The sequence below is a fragment of the Pleurodeles waltl genome, chromosome 8, assembly GCF_031143425.1.
Source record: "Pleurodeles waltl isolate 20211129_DDA chromosome 8, aPleWal1.hap1.20221129, whole genome shotgun sequence".
Lineage (NCBI taxonomy): Eukaryota > Metazoa > Chordata > Amphibia > Caudata > Salamandridae > Pleurodeles > Pleurodeles waltl.
In genome coordinates this window covers 1,340,431,161-1,340,454,472 of record NC_090447.1, presented here as the reverse complement: position 1 = coordinate 1,340,454,472, position 23,312 = coordinate 1,340,431,161, and the positions used below count along the sequence as shown (strand labels likewise).

The 23,312-nt window shown below is 43.8% G+C and overlaps 1 protein-coding gene across 5 annotated transcripts in view; it reads left to right on the top strand.

Annotated features, from left to right (window-relative positions):
* GRIA4 (glutamate ionotropic receptor AMPA type subunit 4) overlaps positions 1–23,312 on the top strand; it is an 892,311-nt gene that overhangs the window by 731,025 nt on the left and 137,974 nt on the right. For all 5 annotated transcript variants that reach the window (XM_069202350.1, XM_069202351.1, XM_069202354.1 and 2 more), the window contains exon 7: positions 17,453–17,620. In XM_069202350.1, the coding sequence (XP_069058451.1) occupies positions 17,453–17,620 (168 nt within the window). The remainder of the gene's footprint in view (positions 1–17,452; positions 17,621–23,312) is intronic.

Genomic DNA, 23,312 nt, shown 5'->3' with positions numbered 1-23,312 from the left:
TGCATCGATTTCACTGGTGCAAGTATCTGGGTCCACTTCCAGTGAACCAGGAACAGGAGCAGGGGGAGAGACTTTGATTTCTATGAGTCTCAGCTACAGGAGGTAAGTCAACAAGCCCTTGCAGATCACTTTGGGTTGCAAGGCAAAGTCCAGCTCTCCCTCAGCAGGGTCAGAGAGCAGCAGGGCAGCACAACAGAAATGCAGTTTTTCCAGGTCACCAGTCCAGCAGAGTTAACAGTCCTTGATGCAGCATAGCAGTTCTTCTGACAAAGTTCAGTTGTAGGTCCAGAAGTGTCTGATTTGGTGGGGTCAGAGACCCAGTATTTATACCCAAATCTGCTGTTGAGGGGGGGGGGGGTCTGCCTTCAAAGAAGGGTCTTTGAAGTGTATAAACATCCTTTCTTTCTCAACCATGGCTCCAGACTACCTGTGGGGGGCAATCAGCCCTTTGTATGCGGTGAGACCACTACCTCTTCAGATGTGAGTGTCAGCCCCTCCCTCCTTTCTTGCTCAGGAAGATCCATCAGAATGTAGGTGAATGCAAATAAGCCCTTGGACACATCTTACCTTCTTGTGTTTGTGGCTGTCTACAGGGAATGCACAAAGTGTAATTGTCACCTACCCAAGACGTGTACTGGAGACAGGCTGCAGGCTCACAGAGCTGTAAGAGCAGAGAAATGCCCACTTTCTAACAGTGGCATTTCTATAATAATAATGTTAAATCCAGCCTTACCAGTAAAGAGGATTCATCATTACCATTCCAAAGATATGAAACATGACATAACTGCTCCTTTCTCATCAGGAGTTACAGTTTAAACGTGTATTAAGGAATTCCCAATGTTAACCTATGAGAGGATTAGGCCTCACAGTAGTGAAAAAATATTTTTGCCCTACCAGGACATGCAAAACTTAAAAGTACATGTCCTACCTTTTACCTAGACATCACTCTGCCCTATTGACTACCTAGGGCCTACCTTAGGGGGGAGTATGTGTAATAAAAAGGGAGTTTAAGGCTTGGCAAAGGGTTTTAAATGCCAAGTCTGAGAGGCAGTAAAACTGCACACACAGGCTCTGCAGTGGCAGGCCTGAGACATGTTTAAAGGGCTACTTGCGTGTTTGGCTAAAGCAGTACTGCCGGCCCACTACTAGCATTTGATTTACCAGTTTATAACAAACTAACCATTTATTTAAATAACATGCACTTTAGCACTGGTCTGCAGTGGTAAAGTGCTCAGAGTCCTAAGGCCAACAAAAAGAATCAGCAAAAACAGGAGGTAAGCCGGCAAAATGTTTGGGGGAAGACCACCCTAAGGATGATAGGTCTAACACTTGGCCATTAGGGAACCGTTGGGTATTTACTGTCTGTAGTAGTCCACCATTACCAGAAACATTCTGACTTCTGTCTACGTTTTAGATAGATTCATTTTCAAAATCGCAGTAATTCTCTCTTGCAATACCTTCCTTGCTCCCTTCTCAATGAGATGTCTTAGATACAGGACCTCTTTTTGACATTACTGTAATTTGTTCGGGACACCTTGTGTCCACTTTCAGCAAATTGATTTTGTAGATCAATTGTATCTAATTTACACGCTTCTTGTGTATTTGATGCCACAAGCAGGTCATCTATATATTGCACAAGATCGGAATTAAAAGGCATTTGTTAAGACTCAAGATTCTTTTTCAGGATCTGTTTAAAGATCATTGGGCTCTCGGTATACCCTTGTGAAACTCAGCACCCCACCAATAGTCTATTTGGGAACTAAGAGGAAAATAAAAACTTACTATCGTCATGCATAGGGACTGAAAAGAAGGCCTCGCAAAGATCAGCCATTGTGAAACATTCCACATCACAGGGTATCTGTAAAATATTGTAGTAGAATTTGGTATCACGGGACAACATGTTAGGTTATGTTATGTTACGTATGTTATGTTATGTTATGTTATAGTATGTGGATTTGTACAGAGCAATAATCATCCAGGAGGTGGTTAGATGTGTGATCCCCAAGTCGCTTATACGAAGATACAGGTCTTCAGTGTCTTGCGGAACTCAAGAAGTGAGGAGGAGGCTCTGATGTGTTGAAGGAGGTTGTTCCCTGCTTGAGTGCGATGTAGAAGAATGAGCAACCTCCAGTTTTGCTTTTGTGGATGCAGTAAGTGTGTGCGAGTGAGAATGAGGGAAAGCATAGGTGTCTGGTGGGTTGCTGAAAGTGTATGAGGCTGTTCAGGTATTCTGGTCCTATGTTGTGTAGGGCTTTTATGTGTTCATGAGAAGTTTGAATTGGCTGCCCTTGTGAATGGGGAGCCAGTGAAGCTTCCTGACGTGAGGCTTAGGAGGTCGAGTATGAGTCTTGCGTCTGAGCAAGGGATTCCAGAGTAAAGATTATTGCCATAGTCCAAACAGCTTGTGATGAGTGCTTATAGGACAGTCAGTCTAGTGTTCTGAAGCAACCATTTTATGATCTTTCACAGCATGTATATTATGTGGAAGCAGGAGGTGCACACTGCGTTGACTTAAGCCGTCATGTTGAGTTTGGCTTCTGGGATGATCCCTAGATATCTTGCATGGTCTGTGGGAGTGGATGTTGGTCCTAGCTCCGACGGTCACCAAGTGGAGTCCCATGAGGAGATCTTGTTGCTGAAGACCAGTACTTTCGTCTTATCAGTGGTGAGCATCAGGCTGTTGGTTTGCATCCAGCCTGCTTCCATGATCATGCAGTTGTTGAAGTTGGTTCCTCTGGTGATTGTCTTGTCCATCAGGAAGAGGATGAGTTGGGTGTCATTGGTGTGTGAGGTCTTTTGATCAGATGAGCGGTTTCATGTATATGTTGAAAAGGGTGGGGGTGAGGGACTATCCCTGTGGGACTCCACATATCAGTTTCTTGATCTCTGATGTGAAGGGTGGCAATCTGAACTTTTGGGTTCTTCCCATGATGAAGGAAAAGATCCATTTGAGAGTGGATCCTTGTGTGCCTATCCTGTGAAGTCTTCTGATGAGGGTGTAATGGGAAACATTGTCGTAGGCCTCAGAGAGCTTGAGCAGGATGAGGGCCTCTGTATATCCTCAGTCCAGGATGATTGAAATATATTCGGTTGCCGCAATGAGTGCTGTTTCCATGCTGTGGTTCTTTCTGAATCCTGATTGAGTCTTTCCTATGATGAAAATCGAGGTGAGTCGTGAGTTGCTTGTTGATGGTCTTCTCAATCACTTTGGCTGGATAGGGGAACAGAGAGATGGGTTGGACGTTGCTCAGTTGATTCAGACCAGCTGTGGGGTTCTTGAGCTGGGCATTGATTTCTGCAAGTTTTCATTCATCCAGAAGAGTGGCAGATGTGATGGGGATGTTGATGATGTGGATCAGGGTGGTGCTGATTGGTGATGTTCTCTGGTTGTAGATATAATGGTTACACAAGTCTTTTGGGGCCACTGAGTGAATGCTCCACATGATTACTGCTACGTCATTTCTGATGAGGGTTCTACATTTGGTCAGATGGCCATCTTGATTGGTGATGGGTAGGTTAGCAATGAGTTCTCTGGGGTTGGGTTGGTGCGTGACGTTGCTGTAGATATTTATAATTTCGCTGTAGGGAGAAGTTAGATAGGTTGTCACATAATTGTTGGAAGTCAGTGCTGTTGTTTACAGTGGCTGTGGGCCAGGTGAAATACTTGACAATACAGAAAATATCCTTGCAGCTGTTGAAGCTTCCTTCAATGCGATCTACTAGTGCTTTTTTCTTGGTGTCTCTTATTTGCTGGTAATATCGTCTGAGTGCAGCCTTGTAGGTAGTTCTGTTGGTGGTGTTATGGCTGTAGGTTTGTGTGAGTTAGGAATAACTGAACCGTCTAGGCTCCTGAAGGGCTCCGTAGAATTATGACTGAAGTGTTAGAATTTGGTGAAGTGAATGCAGGTTTGGAATGCTGAGTTCGCAATGGCACACAGACAAATTCAGACGTTCAATATACATCTTCATGTTTGGCGTAGTGATAGGCAGGTACCCCAGCTGGGGAAGATGCCACAACTGGTAACTAAATAAAGGATAAGTAACCCGAAGATAGATAGACTGTGGTCCAAGCAAACTATTTGTGCATGCCACGAGTGCCTCGGTCAAAGTGTAGTCGACATTTAGCATATGTGGAGTCAAAGCGCAGATCCAGCCCATGTGAAGCATTTGAAGAGAAAGCGTCACTGAGAAGTCTACACATCGGTGACCAGGAACCTGTTCACAAGGCCATAAAGAGAGGTACTGCACTGCTATGCAACATAAAGCTAATAGAGTATGGAGTAATAACGCTGAAGGTGGCTACAAATAGATAAAGAAAAGAAGTGCTGAAACTATCATAGTCAAATCTGAGAAGGATGCATGAAAGCACTAGCTGACAGAACAATTGATAATAAAGTCATCTGTGTTAACACGTACCAAAGCCTGGAGAAGAAGAGCTCTACAACCTTTGCAGTGGGAGAGGAGACCCAAGAAGAAGCATGGGGGGTTATGCTGACTGGGCTGTCCAGTACCTGAAATGGTACACCATCAAGCTGACAGATGTCAGCTCAGAACAACTCCAGAGACCTCCAGAAAAATGAAGGATTCCCATGGAGACCAAGAAAGATGTCATAGTTCCATGGACTGTCAAGATGACCCAGAGGCCAGTACATCGATGGGCATTAGAGATGTCACGGAAGAAGGGGGTCCTAGTGGACAGCAGACAGTATCAGATAGAACTCTATTTTCAGTATCAGCCAATCCTGTAAACAGTTATAATGCTGCCATCTTCCTGAAACTACCACCACCATTCGATACCGCCAAAAAGTAGAATATTGACTACAGGTGGACTACTTGGATAGATTTGATTATTTCCTTGATGCATTAGAAATAGCAGATAACAAGAAGATTATCAAATACTCTAAAGAATTTTGCTAGTGAAGGTGTTAAAGAAGTCATAAAGAAAATGCTGTGAATATTGTTAAATTATAGAAGCCTTTAATCTCAAATTCAATCCAACACCGAATTCGGATTATGAAAGGGACATTTTCAGTCAAGAACAACAAAGAGTTGGTGAAACCAAAAACTAATTTGTTGACAGACTGTATACACTCATCAAACACGGTAGGTTCAATGAATGTAATGATAAGGAAGCAGTATGACTCTGAGTTATTGATGGATGCTTGTCAGATTCATTCATACGAAGAATGATGACTGAAACACTGATTCTGGTGCAAGTCCTCATGGCTGCCAAAGCTAGAGTGCGCCAAACAACAAGCTGCTTACATGGAGGCTAAAGGTGCCAGAAGTGAGTCAATCATGAACATGAAAAGTAGGCAGAAGCACAGAAGCGTGAAGGCTCCAAGGAAAAAGAAGATATGCTTCATGTGTGGATTGTCATTTCCACACCAAGGTAAATGTCCCACCATTGAACAGATTTGAAAGCCTGTGGGCAAGAGAACCATTTCGTAACGGTTTGCAAGGTGAAGGAAAAAGTAAGTGTTCCAGACCGAGAAGACAAAATGATCACCCATACGTTCCAAAAGCATGTTTGTCGCACACCCACAACGCCAAGCGATAACACAAACTGAGACAAATCAACACCAAAGTTGATCATCATCTAAATCATAATTAAAAAGTTAGTCATTATCAATACAAAGTGGAAGTGAAGAAGATGATTGTGCAATGTTGATGTTTACCTCTGAAAAATGTGAGCATGTTGGACTGGCTGGATGTGAATTAAAATACCAGTCAAAGAAAAGTCGACTTGAAAGAGCACCAATGTCATTCAAACATTGTCTGAAAATTACACTGAAAGTAAACGTTTCTTCAATACCTTTCATTATCAACAGTGGTGCGTTGATAAACATTATGCCTGAAAATATAGGGCCAGATGTATCAAGATTCCTGGTAGAGATTTCCAAATTGCGATTTTTAAGAAATCACAATTTTAGAAATGCAAAACGCGATGTAGCAAATTTGAAAATCGCAAATAGCGATTTCTTAAAATTCGCAAACGCTATTTGCGAGATGCAAAAAATCAGTAACTGAAATTCGCAAATAGCAAAAATGGAAAACCAGAACAGCCTGATGACATCACAACCAGGAAGTGAGTCAGCCCATGCTGTTTCCAGATGCCACACCCATAGGAGCAGTGAGAGAGACACAGCCCAGCACCAGGGAGTCAGCATTGTGAGGAAGCCAGGATCAAACTGCAACATGGCCAATGCTGGCAATGGGAAGGAGAAGGGAGACAGGAAGAGGAAGCTTAAATTCAGTGAGAAAGAATTGGAGGTGCCCATTGAGGAGGTTGTTGGGAACCATGATAGACTCTTTGGCAAGACCTCACTCCAAGTACCTGAGAGTGAGAAGCGGAAACTCTGGTCTGAAAAAAATATGCGCAGTGGGTGTTGTGCAGCGCTCTGTGGAGGAGATACGCAAGCGATGGTATGACTTGCGGTCCCATCACAAGGAGAGGGTGGCCAGCAGGCTTAGGGAGGCAAGGAGCACTGGAGGCGCACCATCCACCCACACACCGTCCACCCCTATGGAAGACCTGGTGGAGTCCACATTGCTGCCAGAAGCTGTCAGTGGTGTAACTGAAATTGACACCTCAGGGACACCCAGCACCAGCAAAGGTAAGGCCAGTGATTATGTGTATTTCCACATGTGCATGTACACATGCCCCTTAGGAAATAGAACATAGCTTGATGCACAATGAAAAGTAGTCCATGTTACATCTTACACACAACACAACAGTGCCTTGTGGGAGTGGTAGTACACAACCCTAAGGTGAATACACAACATAAATAGCAAGATAGTGGTCAGCCACATAGAGAAACACCACAAATGACTCCGGGTGACACAATTTAATTGTACATTTAAAGCAACACTGTGGAAATCTGTGACAAATGCTAGAACTGACATGCTGCACATTATCCTTGCAGATGACTCGGTCCCTGCTGCTGCAGAATATGAAAAAGTGGGGAAGCAGAAACACAGCCACAGTCAGACTCAAATATAAGTGAGTCCTACAGTATTGTTCCCACTAAACTCAGGGCAAGGGTGTTACCAATGCCAGAGTACAACCTGGACTCAGATGAGATGCCAGAACATGAACCCACACCACCACCAGAGCCGAGTACCACAGGAAGACAGCAGTCCCTGCACCAGCGCCAGCGTCAGTCAACTCCCCTCAGGAGGTGCCACGATGCAGGCAGACAGGGCCCAGAAGAAGGAGTGGACCCATCAATCTTTTGGCGGCCTGGAAGCTTCCATGCTGAAGCCGCGGCGCCTGCAATGCAAACATTTGAAGTCACTGCACAGACAGTTGTGTCTCACAATAGCAATGTGGGGTTACAAAACAAGCACTTGGAGACCCTGATTGAGGGATAGCAGAGAGTTGCTGAAAACACCAAGGAGTTGATACGGGCCATTGGGGAACTATGCACTGAGATACAGAAGGAGCGCGTCAGCCATTGCAGGTGCCATCACCAATATTTGGCTAAGTTTGACAGCTTCTGTAGATCAGTCATTCGGCTTGCAAGTTCAAAAGTCCAGAGTGTCATTGACACACAGTTGGAGATGGCACATTGCAGTCGGGATATTGCACAGGGACTGGTGCAAATTACCCACATAGTGTATGCCATGCAAACAGCACGCAGTGCCACAACCAGGGAACTGGGTGTTGGTGACAATGTGGAGTTCACTAGCCTCAGCAGTCTGACAGTCCCGGTGACTGATTCGAGGCGTCGCAGTGCCAGACACAGTACTGCAGGTGAACCTGCTACTAGAGGGGCCAGCGAGGGCACTGAGCACTCAATTGGAGCACGTGGACGTAAGAAGTGATGTGGAGGGCTACAGGGGACCACCTCAACATGTGTAATAAAGTCATGCCATGATGCTAATCGTGTGACACTGTTAATAGATCATGTCTGCCCATTGTGAATAGCTATGTCCTACTGACACATAGTTTACCTGAAGTCAAGGTAATAAAGATGCCAACTACTGAAATACATATTATTGAAGTGGATTTGTCATTACTTACATCAAAAATGTTTGCGTGTGATGTCAGCACGTCTTTGCCTGCCTTCTGCTGCACTGGTCCTGTCTGCTGGTAGAAGGGGTGGTAAGGGATCATCATCCTCATCTGAGTCTGGCTCCGTGAGTTCCACTGGTATGCCCGTGGTGGTTGCTATGTTGTGCAGGATAGCACATGTGGCCACAATTTTGCATGTTGTCTCAGGGCTGTACTGTAGTGCACCTCCACTCCTATGAATGCACCTGAAACGGCTCTTCAACAGCCCAAAAGTGCGCTCCACCACATGGTGGGTAGCCCTATGTGCAGCATTGTACCTCCTCTCTGCTGGGGTGGCAGGGCTCAGGTAGGGCGTTAGCATAGAGGTGCGCACTGCGTCGGCACTGTCTCCTGAATGCACACAGAGTAAAATGAGTACATTTGCTGTCTGACGTCATGCTTACATCAATGCATTATTGTGAGCTATCAAATTACCTAGTAGATATCCTTCCCCAAACTCCCCAGCTAGCAGTCTTGTGTGTTTCCCACTGTGGCGAAAGATGTAGGACTCATGTGTGCTCCCTGGGTATCTGGCCACGAGATCGGTAATGATGTAGGAGGCATTGCATATCACCTGTATGTTCATGGAATGATGTTTTTTACGGTTGTGATACACATACTCGGTGGCCGATGGTGGACAGATTGCTACATGTGTCCCATCAATGGCACCTAGCACATGGGAAACTGTGCTATCTGGTAAAAATTTACTTTGGTTCGTTATACTGCCTGTGGGGTGTTGGGGAATCTGATGTACAGTTGTATTCTGCTCAGCATGGCATTGAGAAATGCGTTGAAAAATCTAGAAAGGGCACTCTGTGATACCCCTCCAGCTGCTGCAATGACCCCTTGATAGCTCCCTTAGGCTAGTAGGTGCAGGGAGCATAATACCTGCACATGTGTGGGTATGCTACTGGTCCTGTGTGTTGTGCGCTGCAGCATGGGTTGTAGCTCAGTTATCAGGTCAAGTATCATGGCTGAGCTTAACCTGCACTTATCATATATTTCCTCCTCAGTCTGGTAAAAAAGGGTTATGCGCACTCTGAAAATGCGCTCCTGTCTCCTCCTCTCTCTCCTCAAACCTGCCAAGATCCTCATTCTCCTCGCCATGACTTAGAGTGCAGCCATTGTGGAAGAGGAACTGAGGCATTCTGGGTCTCTTTATATAGGTTGCAGCTGGTTACCACCTGGTTTCAGTTCGTGGTAAATTGCATGTGCAACTGGCCATTCTGTAAAAAATTGCAATTTGCGATTTTTTGCTACATCGCATTGCGAATCCGTTTTTGCGTGTCGCAATCTGCATCACGCAAATAGCGACACGATTTAGGAAATCGCTATCTGCGAATCGCTATTCTGTACCGCAATTAGCGTTTCGCTAAAAGCGATTCGGTAAATCATATCGCTATTTGCGATACTCTGCTTGCAACACGCTAATTGGTCTCTCATTCGCACCATTTGCAAATGCAAAAACGCTTGATACATCTGGCCCATAGTGAGCTATCTCCACTGACGCGGTTGATGCCATTGAAAACTAAAGTATATACCTGGGCCGCATATACTCCATTGAAAATTCACGGTTCATTTGTAGCAATGATAAAACAGAAGAACACAAAGGTGCAAGCACCCATTCATGTGCTTCAACGTACAGCGTCAAGTGCCTTTTTACTCATTTTCAGGACAGCTGCTGATATGGGACTGATCTCAGTGAACTAAAACATTAATGCTCGTCATGAAAGAGTAGGTCAGTTACCTTCTTTGCTTCATGGATTAGGAAACTTTAAGACTATGAAAGTACAATTGCATATTAACAAGGATGTCCACCTTATTGCACTAAGACACCGAGGAATTGCATGTCACTTACAAGAAGCCATTGAAAAAGAACTCAGGTCATTCCTTAAACATGATATGCTACTGATCCAATGCTATGTGTTTCTCCTATAGTGGTAGTGCCCAAAAAAGACAGTGTAGGAGCTGTATGCATCTGTGTGTATATGCGTCAAGCAAACAAGGCAATTGAAAGAGAACAACATCCAAGTCTGCACATTGCTGACATGATAACACAATTGCATGGTGCAAAAGTCTTCTCTTGCCTTTATTTCAAATAAAATAAACAATATAATCAGCTGGAACTAGAGGAGAATTGTAGGTTCATTATAACCTATTTTACACATGTTGGTCTATTTCGATATCAAAGACTAAGCTTTGGTATGTCATCAGCTGCAGGGATTTTTCAAGATTTCATTTAATGTATCATACAGCATATCATGAATGATTTTGACTATAATGATGATATATTAGTCTTCGAAGCTACACAGAAAAAGCACGCTAAAGTTCTCAAACAAGAGTGTCATTTACTGGTTAATGCAGGTTTAACATAAAAGCTGAAAAATGTGAATTCAATAAAACAAAGGTAACATTCCTCAGCCATATCCTTTCTGTTGGGGGTATGTCTCTTGATCCCACTAATGTGCAAGATTTTTTCAACTCCAAGTCCCCCACAAGATGTTTCCGTGTTACGTACATTCTTTGGCATGGCCAGTTACTGTTCCAGATGCATACAAGACTTTACTATTGTGAGTGCTCCATTGAGAGATTTGACGACAAAGAATGTTTAATTTCATTGGTCACATGAATGCAAGCAAAGTTTTAAGAGAATCAAACAAGTTATCGAGAACGCTAAGGAATATTTTGATCCAAAGCTGCATACAGAAGTTGCTGTTGACGCTAGGCTAAGTGCAATCCTTGCACAGCATAGCAGACACCCAAACTCTCAAAGACATTGTGGCATATGCAAGCAAAGGTTTGCCCCAAGCTGAATGTGCTTAATCACAATCTGAAAAAGAAAGTTTAGAAGTGATGTGGGCTTGTGAATATTTACACATGTTCTTATACGGAAAGCCTTTTACACTTGTGACAGATCATCAAGCATTGTTGACCATCTTTGACAATCCAAAAGCCAATATGTCTCCTCCTATTTTACGTCCGTCTTTGACAATCCAAATGCCAATATGTCTCCTCACATTGAACGTTGGGGTCTATGACTACAAGAGTAAACTACACAATCGTGCATCATCCAGGTAAAGATCAAAATCCTACTGATTACTTCTCCAGAGAGCCTATCCAGTGACAGCTGAAGCCTACATAATCTTGAATATGAAATCAAACACACCAGCTGCCATTTTATTGGAGCAAATTATCACTGCTATGAGTAAAGACAGTGACATGTTAAAACTGAAAGACATTATTACACATCAGTCTTGGAACCAGCAGACTCGATCTCGATCGCGAATACAGAAGTTCAAGAATGTCAAAGATGAACTGTCCGTGACTCATGAAGGCATTATTCTGAAAGATTTGAGAACTGTTATTCCAGAGAGTCTGCGATAACAGATAATTGAAGTGGCCCATGGAAGACATTGTGGAGTAGTTGCTGCAAAGTGAGCTCTCCAATACTGAGTTTGGTTTCCTCATTTCGATGAAAGAGTTGAAAGAGAGTTGAAAGCCTGTCATCTACGCAACTGCCTGTTATTGGAAAACACTCAAAACCCTTTAAGCATGTCAGAGGTGCCAAAACATGCATGAGAAAGAACTGCTGTTGAGTTTTTCTGTTCTTTTGACAATGGATATCACTTGATGGTGATTGTTGATGAATACTCCTGTTTTCCATTGGTAGAAGATCTCTCCTCAATCACTCAAGTGAGAGTCATTGAGAGATTAGATGACATCTGTGCGACATGGGCTATTTTTGCAAACCAAAAATGGCCCACCTTTCAACAGTTGAGAATTCAGAGACTTTTTCAGTCATCTCAGTGTGAAGCATCAGAAAATCACATCTCTTTGGCCACTGGCTAATGGCTTTGTCTAACAGTTCATGGGTACATCAAAGAAAACTGTTCAGTGCCATATTGTGAAAACTCGACCTTAAAACTCTTTTGAGTTCTACCCTGCGAGCTACCGTTCAACTCCTCACTCAACCACAGGTGAAAGCCCTGCAACTTTCATGTTCGGGAGAGCAATGAAGATCAAGTTATCCCATTGAACCAACACAAGAACAAGCACTGAGGAAGAAACCTGTGCCAAAGACTTGGACCGTAAAATGAAAATGAAGGCCCAGGCAGACAATCAACAACATGTAAAAGACATTGTATTCATGAGAGGAAATTGAGTTCTTGTCCGTCAGCTGAGAAAAAGTAAGTCTGATGCTCCATTTGATGCTGAGCCATTCTGTGTTGTAACAAGCAAAGAACACATGGTGACTGCCAAATTTCCTGGAAAATTCATTACAATAGATTCCTAGCATTTCAAACATGTGGCTCACCATTCATCAGAAGCTAATTTCAATGTAGAACTGGTTCGCAAAGGACAATTGAAAAATCCTCTGTCTACTATCACTCCTGATCACGAACGCAAATAATGGGCACTCCTATTGCTGGTTCCCGATTTCTGAAGACACGATCCGAGGAGTAATCAGAGCACCATGAAGGCTCATCACAGAGCTATGATTGTATTTAAATTTGTAAAATAATAATTGTCTTTTTTTATTTAACATAAAGGGGGATATGTAGTGTCTCCTGATTTAGGAATGACAGAACCCTCTTGGCTCCTCAAGGACCCCAAAGAACTGTGACATAAGTGTTAGAACGTGGTGAAGTGAATGCAAGTCTAGAATTTTGAGTTTATGGTTACACGCAGACAAATAAAGGCATTTAATATACAGCTCTGTTTGTGGCATAGTTATTGGCAAGCACTCCGACTGGGGAAGGCACTACAATGGCTGGCTCTCCATTTCCCTTCTAGCTGTGTACAGTTTTGTTTGGTATCTCAGAGGTCTTCTGTGTACCAGCTGGGCTGCTTGTATGATCTATGATGAATGATGAGTGTGAGGGAGTCTGCACAGTTCTTGATTCAGTTGTTGAAGTTATTGATGTCCTTGTCAAGGTTGTCTGTAGGGCTAGGTTGATTCATGCTAAAGGCATCTGCTTCTGTGATTTTGCCACAACTGCCGCTTGGAATCCTGAGCCTGTTAGGGGTGTTGACTTGAGGTGTGTTGATTTGGAAGTAGGTAATAGAGTGGCTGGTGCATGTGAGCGGTGTGATGGAGTTGTATTTGATGCTGTCGCTTGTGGTGAAGGTGGGGTCCAGTGTGTGTTCTGTGATGTGTGTTGGTTCTGCGATGAGCTGGGGGAGTCCGATGTTTCTCAAGCTTGTGACGAGTGCTGTGGATCAGGGGTCTTTTTGGTCTTCCAGGTGAGAGTTGAGGTCACCAAGGAGCCTGTAGGCTCTGGAGTCAAAGGTGAGCAGAGTGAAGAAGTCTGTCATGACGTTGGTAAAGGGGCTTAGGGTCTGAGTGGTTGGTAGGTATGGCCTCAGTTCAGGGTGAAGCCGGAGATTTGCAACTTGAAGTGCAGGTGTTCCATGAATAGGATGGCGGTGTCTGTGGATGTTGTGCATTTGATGGATTCTGTGTAGATGATAGCAACTCCTCTTCCTGGCTTGTGAAGGCAGGTCTGTCGAGTGATCTTGTAGCCCACTAGGATTGCTGTAATTAAGCCAGGAGCAAATGAGGGGTTGAGCCAAGTTTCTGTGATGAAGAGGCTGTTGTGCACTGCTACTCAGCAGGCCCCATATTTTGGTAGTGTGTTCAGAAGCATGCATGCAAGTGGGAGTCGATTTGCAGGTTCGCTGTGGCTTGTGGTGTAGGGTGGGGGCATGTGTGTTGTTGGTGCTTCTGCGTCCTGCGTATTCGGAGGAGGTGTCGAGGGCATTATTAGTATTTGTGTGGGGGTGTAGGTGAGTGGCTGGAGAACCAGCATGGCGTGAGGCACAGCAGCCGCTGAGGGGGTGGCGTCTGGGGTCTAGCAAGTAAAGGAGTGCTGTGGAGTATTGCTCAGCAGTGATCAGACAAGAATTTTCTGGTGCTGAGGGTGGTTCAGGCGTGCATGGGCTCAGAAGGGCTTGCATTTAGCACACCATCAGCATACCCATCCCATGTGTCTGTTGCATGTCTTTGTTGCAGCTGCCATTGAGTAGGTACTGGGGGGGGAGGAGCACAGGGTGCCATTATGTAATTGTTTCTGCTGATGAACAATAGAAAATGAAGCTTCTTGCTTTGCTTCTTCTTTTTCCAATTTGGTGGGAAAACCAGTAATGTTACTTCCTGTCCAAATTGATGATGGGGAATTCAGTAATTTCACTTTCTGTGCAGGTAGATGATGGCAGATCCAGTAATGTCACTGTTAGAAATGGGGGTTTTGGTTGGCAGTCAGGTTACCCCCTGTCCAAGCAAGAACCCTCACTCTAGTCAGGGTAAGTCACACACAATCCAAAATTATCCTGTGCCCACCCTCTGGTAGCTTGGCACGGGCAGTCAGGCTTAACTTAGAAGGCAATGTGTAAAGTATTTGTGCAATAAATCATACAATAACACCATATTGCACTACAAAAATACACCACACAGTGTTTAGAAAAATATATAATATTTATCTGGATAATTGAAGGTTAAAACGAATAAAGATGCAATATGAAATTGTAGAAATATCACTGAAAAGTGATATAAAGGGTCTTAAGTCTTTAAAAAGCAAACAAAGTCTCTTTCAAGCACAAAGTACCTGGTTTAAAGTGGAAAATCTCCGCAAAGGGCCGCAGAAGAAGAGATACGTAGAAAAATTGGGTGTGCGTCGATTTCTCCCCAGCACACACGGACTTGCGCCGTTATTTTTCACGCAGGGAAGTCAGTCGTCATTTTCCGGCGCGCAGACAGTCTCTTTCTGTGGTTCGCGGGATTACCAGATGTTCCGGGGTCTGTGCGTGGAATCCTAGGCTTGTTTTCCGGCTGCGCGCCGTTCCGGTGGGCTGTGCGTGGAATCTTCTCCCTCACAGAGGCGTCGCATCGATTTCCTTTCTGGAGTCGGGCGGCGTTTGTCCAGGCGAGGCCGTGTGTCGAAGTTCAGGTCGCACCGCAGGCGTGGCGTCGAGCAGCGTCTTTCCGGATCGGCGTGCAGTGAATTTTTCACCACGGAGCAAGCTGTGCGTCTAACTTTTCGGCGCACAAGGCGTCCAAATGAAAAAGAGAAGTCTTTTTGGTCCTGAGACTTCAGGGAACAGGAGGCAAGCTCTATCCAAGCCCTCAGAGAGCACTTCAGCAGCAAGACAAGAGTTCAGCAAGGCAGCAGGGCAACAGCAAGGCAGCAGTCCTTTGTAGAAAGCAGTCAGGTGAGTCCTTTAGGCAGCCAGGCAGTTCTTCTTGGCAGGATGCAGGTTCTGGTTTAGGTTTCTTCTCCAGCAAGTGTCTGATGAGGTAGGGCAGAGGCCCTGTTTTATACCCAAATGTGCCTTTGAAGTGGGGGAGACTTCAAAGAGTGGCTAAGAAGTGCACCAGGTCCCCTTTCAGTTCAATCCTGTCTGCTAGGGTCCCAGTAGGGGGTGTTGCAGTCCTTTGTGTGAGAGCAGGCCCTCCACCCTCCCAGCCCAGGAAGACCCATTCAAAATGCAGATGTATGCAAGTGACGCTGAGTACCCTGTGTTTGGGGGGTGTCTGAGTGAATGCACAAGGAGCTGTCAACTAAGCCCAGCCAGACGTGGATTGTAAGGCACAGAAAGATTTAAGTGCAAAGTAATGCTCACTTTCTAAAAGTGGCATTTCTAGAATAGTAATATTAAATCCAACTTCACCAGTCAGCAGGATTTGGTATTACCATTCTGGCCATACTAAATATGACCTTCCTACTCCTTTCAGATCAGTAGCTACCACTTCAGTACTGTATGAGGGCAGCCCCAATGTTAGCCTATGAAGGGAGCAGGCCTCACAGTAGTGCAAAAACGAATTTAGGAGTTTTACACTACCAGGACATGTAAACTACACAGGTACATGTCCTGCCGTTCACCCACACAGCACCCTGCTCTAGGGGTTACCTAGGGCACACATTAGAGGTGACTTATATGTGGAGAAAGGGGAGGTTTAGGCTTGGCAAGTACTTTTAAATGCCAAGTCGAGGTGACAGTGAAACTGCACACACAGGCCTTGCAATGGCAGGCCAGAGACAAGGTAAAGGGGCTACTTAGGTGGTTGGCACAACCAGTGCTGCAGGCCCACTAGTAGCATTTAATCTACGGGCCCTAGGCACATATAGTGCACATTACTAGGGACTTATAAGTAAATTAAATAGTCCAATCAGGCATGATCCAAGGTTACCATGTTTAAAGGGAGAGAGCATATGCACTTTAGCACTGGTTAGCAGTGGTAAAGTGCGCAGAGTCTAAAAGCCAGCAAAAACAGTGTCCAAAAAGTGGAGGGAGGCAGGCAAAAAGTTAGGGGTGACCACCCTAAGGCTGTCAGGCCTAACAGCATGCATATAGGATACATAGTTCTCCCAAAGATGTGTGCCTCCTTTCATGCCGTCTTTGTAACAATGATAAAGAGAGCAAACTGCAGCATCCAACTTAAAAAATAGACACAAGCACTGTTAAAATATAAAAGTTTAGTAACTATCATGTGAACGAACTAGGGCACAGTTCAACTGACATTTTGTATTCTTGGATCATTAAGGCACATTTCACAAATAACACTTTGGATTTGATGTACCATATTCATAAAATCAAGAACCAGAACATGTACAAAGAGTGTATATTTTTTACACATATGATTAAGTGGATCTAATATTGAGCACAGAAGACGGTTACTGAGTCTGACTGCTGTAATTTGCTGATAGCACGAGACAGGAGGACAAGACCGCCTTAATCTAAGAGACAAGATGGATACCCTGGTCGCAAAACAAAGCAATTTTCTTGATCTCAGCCATGCAGAAAAGTAATCAGCTAGTAAACTCGCCGGTGATATAGAGGTCTTGTATTAGGAAAATAGCACACCTTATAAATGCCAAGTTTCCTAAGGTAAGGAATAACTGCTGGAATGTCTTGGCCAGCCCTTTTTAGGGAATGGTGCTTCTAATGGTTCATAATTCACAAACAAATGTAAATGCTGCCTGAAACCTTGATAGTCAAACACGTTATATTCTTGTTACACAAATGACACAGGCGGATGGAAACTGTAAATGTGTAAAGATCCTAACTATAGCAGGAGTAAGATTAGTAAATTATCATTCTTTTAAAAATAGGATGGATAACTAACAAACTGTTGCATTACTGAACCATGTGGGAGTCTCCCGCACCTCATATAAAACATACTTCTGACTCGACAAGCAACCGAAAATATTACCTCTGTAAGATGGGACAAAGCCGTTTTTTTAAATGTGTGTATTTTTCAGTAAATGAAGCATGTTTATTATAACCCATGATGAAAGTGGTTGTGTAACTAAATACTATGCCAATTTATGTGAAATGATTTGTTATAATGGGTGGATATGAATTTATCATTGAAGTGGGCTAATATCCTGTTTCTAGTATACATCTGCGTTGACCTACGATGGGGTTCTCGTGATGGCTGAAGCTTTCCGCATTCTTCGAAAGCAAAAAATTGACATTTCAAGAAGAGGCAATGCTGGGGACTGTCTCGCAAATCCTGCTGCTCCGTGGGCCCAAGGAATTGACATGGAGCGAACACTCAAGCAGGTATTTTATTCATTTCTTTATGTTCAGTCTTGCATTTATGTATTCATTTTTATTTAGTTTCATACGATCGAGTGGTGAGTTAATCAATGAAAGTATATGTTAAATATTTATAAAATTATCTTTTCATAGCTTCAGTAGAGACAAGTTTCTACTAGCAAGCATCTGCTCAAAATTATTCTGTAGAGCTACGATTTAATGCAAGTGTTTATGCAGGGCCTGTTGATATATGGGTGGATGGAAGTTATACTGGGTTGAGAAAAGTTGAATAGGCATGTGTAGATGAATGGAGGAATTAATTCTACATGAATATATGTATATGGAAGAATGAATGAGTAAGGCGTATGTGGGCCAGTTGATACTTTTCTGAGTGAGATTTCTCTCCCTGAGCTCCTCTGTAAGGAAGGCGGATCTTGAGTGCTCTAAATAAACAATTCTGTAGATATCTGTAGAAATATTACAATCAGAAAGACTAATCAGTTTCATTTTAGAAAGTTCGTTGCTAAACACAAACTGATCTCTGAATATTTAAGATATATACCTCTGAATCTAAGACAGGCCCCTCAGCAGATCAATTGTTGACGACGGAAACCAAGACCGAAGAAGGCAATAGAGAAAGCAGTGAGGATGTTAATGCTGGGGTGGTACAATGAGATGTGGTGGCAAATCTTGCAGGAAAAAGAATGGAGTCACTGGGGTTGTTTGTAATTAACCATGCAGATGAAGTTGAATGCAAAAGGACTTGTGGATCGAGTGCTCTGCTTGAGGAAATGCCCCGTATTTATATTCGATACAGTGGCCATCATCTTCTTTGCTACCCCCACCTTCAGTGCTAGTGGGCCATCCTTGCTGCACACAATAACGTGATGAAAGAACTGTTCCTGCTGGAGCAGGAGTCAGACTGATTTGCATAGGTAAGTCTCTGTCTAGAGTAGTATACAAGTTGAAAAGCAATAAAGCGATTGCCAGTGGCGGAGAATAATTCAAGCATTCCTTCCATCATCATGTTTTTTGTTATGCCATCCTTGGTCATAGACTATATTATCATCTCACCATCATATTGTTCAGACTTTTGTAACATGAAAGTCATAGAGAGGGTGGAGAATGACCACAACCCTTTTGTAATAACATATGGACAATCGCAAACAAGACAAGATTAGGATTGAGTCAGAGTGGACAAGAAAGAAATGAAAGCCAGAATGAAATCTCTATAGAAATCCTTCCTGAAAAAGCAATTTATTGAACTCAAGGGAATCTTAACCATTGACAAACACTGTAAGCTAACTAAGAACAGGAAACTGCTTTGCGGACAATGGCCATTATGAAACTTTTCGGAAACTGGATATTGAAAGCAACCTCAGTTTTCAATTGCACGAACAATCGGAGCCCACAGATACAGGTAAGCTGGTATGATGAGGAGTATGCAAAAAGGAAAACAATCATTGGCAGAGCCAATAGGCCTCAGATATAGAAGGCCAGTGGCAACCTAATGTCTTTGCCATTGCTTGCTTAAAATCACGTTCAGCATCCGTTTTGTGTGTGTTTACTATTCCAGCGTCACTCTTTGAACATGCAGGAACAGTCAAATAAAAAAAATAATGGTATAAAAAACAGAATGGCTACCGCATGCCAGGGCATTTGCATGAACATGTAGCATGATGCATACACGTTACAAAACCTAAATACAATGCCACACAGTGTCAGTGTTGGTTACCATTATAAGATACCTGCAGTGGACACATATGCACGCAGTGCAAGTGTGCAGATGTGTTGCACTACTTGTGACTTGTGTATGCTTATGTTATGGCATTTGGCAGCGACTGCGTCTATTTTTACTTTACCGTTCCAACATGGCTGATAGTCATGTCATAACAGCAAATTACAAATAAAAAAAAATGACGTTTGCAAAGGACGTAAAGGTGAAGTGAGTCTACTGGTAGCCCTTGGCAGGCCCTCAGGATTTAAAATGAACTTGCTAAAAATGCCATTGTATGTCATGAGCACGAGCGTGGGAGCTCTAAAATGAACAGGTAAGGGGTGGTAGAAGGGGGGTTGAATTATATAGAAAGAGCACGGGGGGCGTGGACCCTCCTAATTTAAAAAAATGAAAAACAATAATTTAATGCCAATGTATGGGAGGACTACTTTTTAAAATAGTCAAAATCCACGAAATTCCATGGGATGATATAAAGCTCACAGACAACCCTGTTAATAACTAAATCCAGCTAAACCATCGCACCCAGTGGTTGAAGGGGGCTGTCCAATAGCTCTTTCTGTATCTGAATGTATGTATGTATGCATGTATGTATGTATATGTTGTGTGTTGAGTAGTGTGTGTGATATCATGAGCTCATGCCAGAAAGGTAAAGCTTTCTGTAGACAAGACATAAAAAGCTGGTACAAGAATTTCATGGTCCTGCTTCAACAACTGATATCTAAATAGCTGTGGCACCCTACAGACAATTACTTTGTCTTAGTTTATTTAATTGCATTGGGGAGGGTGGGAGACATTACAAAAACCTAGCAGAGGGACAATGTTAATTTTAGAGAGCAAAAGTCTTGTGTACCAATAAGGCGGTTACAGAAGGTCAGTCAGAGATTTAGGAGTAAGACAATGTTGGAGGCAGAATATGCTTTAAAAATAGCAGACTGAGCAGATTTCCAAGAGAGAAAGGGATGTGAAAGATGGGCTCAAGCATTGGAAGTGTGGAGTGTGGTTGGTACAAAGAGAAGACAAAGGGGGTCATTCTGACCCTGGCGGCCGGTGACCGCCAGGGTCACCGACCACGGGAGCACCGCCAACAGGCTGGCGGTGCCCCGTCGAGCATTCTGACCGCGGCGGTTCAGCCGCGGTCAGAAACGGAAAGTCGACGGTCTCCCGCCGACTTTCCGCTGCTCGGGAGAATCCTCCATGGCTGCGGAGCACGCTCCGCAGCCATGGGGATTCTGACACCCCCTACCGCCATCCTGTTCCTGGCGGGTCTCCCACCAGGAACAGGATGGCGGTAGGGGGTGCCGCGGGGCCCCCATAAGAGGGCCCCACAAAGTATTTCAGTGTCTGCAAAGCAGACACAGAAATACGCGACGGGTGCAACAGCACCCGTCGCACCTTCCCACTTCGGAGCCGGCGTCCTCGTGGGAAGGTAGATTTGCCCTGGGCTGGCGGGCGGCCTTTTGGCGGCCGCCCGCCAGCCCAGGGCAAATCTCGAAATACCCTCCGCGGTCTTGCGACCGCGGAGCGGTATTTTGTCGGGGGTAGACTGGCCAGTCTCGGAATCACCCCCAAAGTGTTTTTTGAAAGTGAAAGATACGTGAGGGCGCTACATGAAACCCACAAAAGATGATGGGAGGATGCTGGCAAAAAGTCTAACCACTGGCAATAGCTCGGGTAGCATTCCAACCGATTATTCTTTTTCTCACCATGCCACCTCAGTTTGGTCCCAGCCATATGCAAATCATTCTTGACCATGTTCCTATTGCAAACAGTTCAGCTCAAACTGCCATGCCAAGTCCTCCCTGAACCACGACACAAGCAACCTGGGACCTGTTTCACCCTAGTTATGGGGTCCTCAGCCAGTTACACGTTGGTTCTAGAGACACAGAGAGTACTGGACCTACATCTGGGCATACCCATACCACTTATAGCTGTACATGAAACACACAGAAGGTAATGGGAAAGTGCTTGCAAAAAGTCTAACCACTGGCAATAGCGAGGGGTAGCACTCAAACCCATCATTCTTATGCTCACTATGTCACTTCAATTTGGCCCCAGCCACATGCAAATCAGCCAGGTACAGCTTGGTTTCTCTGACACACTGAGAATGAGACCCACGTATTGGCATACCCATGACACTTAGGTCAGTACATGAAACACACAAAAGGTGATTGGGAGGTGCATGCAAAAAGTTCACCCACTGGCAGTAGCATGGGGTAGCACTCTAGCCCATTGTTCTTTTGCTCACTTTGCCACCTGGGTTTAGACCCAGCCATGCACAAATCAGTCTTGACCCTTCTCCTAATAGGAACCGTCAAGCCTGAACTGCCAATACAGATTTGTCCTGAACCGGAACGCCAGCAACCCAGGACCGCTTTCGCCCAAAGAATGGAGTGATCAGCCGGGTACAGCTTGGTTACAATGACACAGTGAGCATGGGACTTATGTCTGGGCATACCCATACCAGTTAGGCTATACATGAAACACCCAAAATTTGATAGGAGAGTGCTTGCAAAAAGTCAAAACGTGGGTCCCATGCTCACTGTTTCACTGGACCCAAGCTATACCTGGTTGATGGGCCCATAACTAGGGAAAAAACAGTCCTGGGCTGCTTGTGTTCTGGTTCAGGGAGGGCCTGTCCTGGCAGTTTAGGCTTGACGGTTCCCATTAATATCGCTAGGTCCAAATTGAGGTGGCAAGGTAAGCAAAAGAATGATGGGTTGGGATGAACCCGAAGTGATCGCCAGTGATTAGGCAAATTACAAGCCTTCCTCCCATCACCTTTTGTATGTTTCAGATATGTAAGGGGCCAGACTCAGATGAAGAGTTATATCCAACAAAAGCGTATAGGTCACACCAGGCTTTGGGAACTAATGCTTAAGTCAAACCCATCTAGCCAACCCCTAACCCTTTATTTAGGAAACATGAACCATCACTTGGGCAATGTGCATGTATTAAAAGGAGAGTGGTAAAATTGATTTTTACCCTGGTTATTATGTGAATTGAGAAAGGTACACCTGTTTGTGGGCAAAAAAGAGGAAATTTGTGTTGCATCATTTTGCACCTAGTCGAGCAAAGGCACTTCATAGAGATGAAAGCCCATTACATTAGCGGACAAATATGCAGCAAGTGTTTCCATTTCCTGTTTAATGAGTAGAACGCTATTGCCCTAAATTAATTTGCTATTTGTGTGCCTGATAAAAATTGTATATCTTCTAGGTATCAGCATGCATTTGAAATGTGAAATAATGTTTTCATGCAAATACCTAACTGTGTCTAACTGTGGGCTGTTGAAATACAAGCCTCATTGTGCAACCTAATATATTGGAAAATGATTTTGTACAGTAAAGTGCATATGGGAAAAGCATTCTTCATCTATTTTACATTTTAAAACACGCAATCAAATATTTGGAATTATTTTGAGAATAAAATAATTTGCACATGCGATATTAACATGATTATTTTAAGCAGCAGTATAGGCTTGTATCCATACTTTAAGTGGTGTAACAGATAGGTTTGTAGATGTATGAAATAGAAAACTATTAGTATAAGGCCTGCACAGGCCAGTGAATAATTTACTATTTACGTTGTTTGTGAGATATAGCTTTGAAGGAAAGTATTCTTTCATGCTAACCATATATATTGCAGAAGTAACAACACATATCCTTTGATTCCGGATGAGAATACAGGAAATTACATCACTTGATCTTTGGCCTGATGGCAACAATTGTAACTTTTTTTGAACAATCATCATAATAAATTTGCTCTTACAGGATTTTAACTGTGATCTAAGTAGACCTAAGTGAAATTTTTGTATACTCCTTTGTGGAGATTACGCAAAATGTGCAGAATTATGCATTTTTATGTGAAATGCTGGCTTTGACGTTTCCATATTTATTAGCATGCCCTTGTGCCCTTTTTTGCATGGAAATGCATTTCGTGCCAAAATTAGCACAAAATCTGGTGTGAAGCGAACAGCTG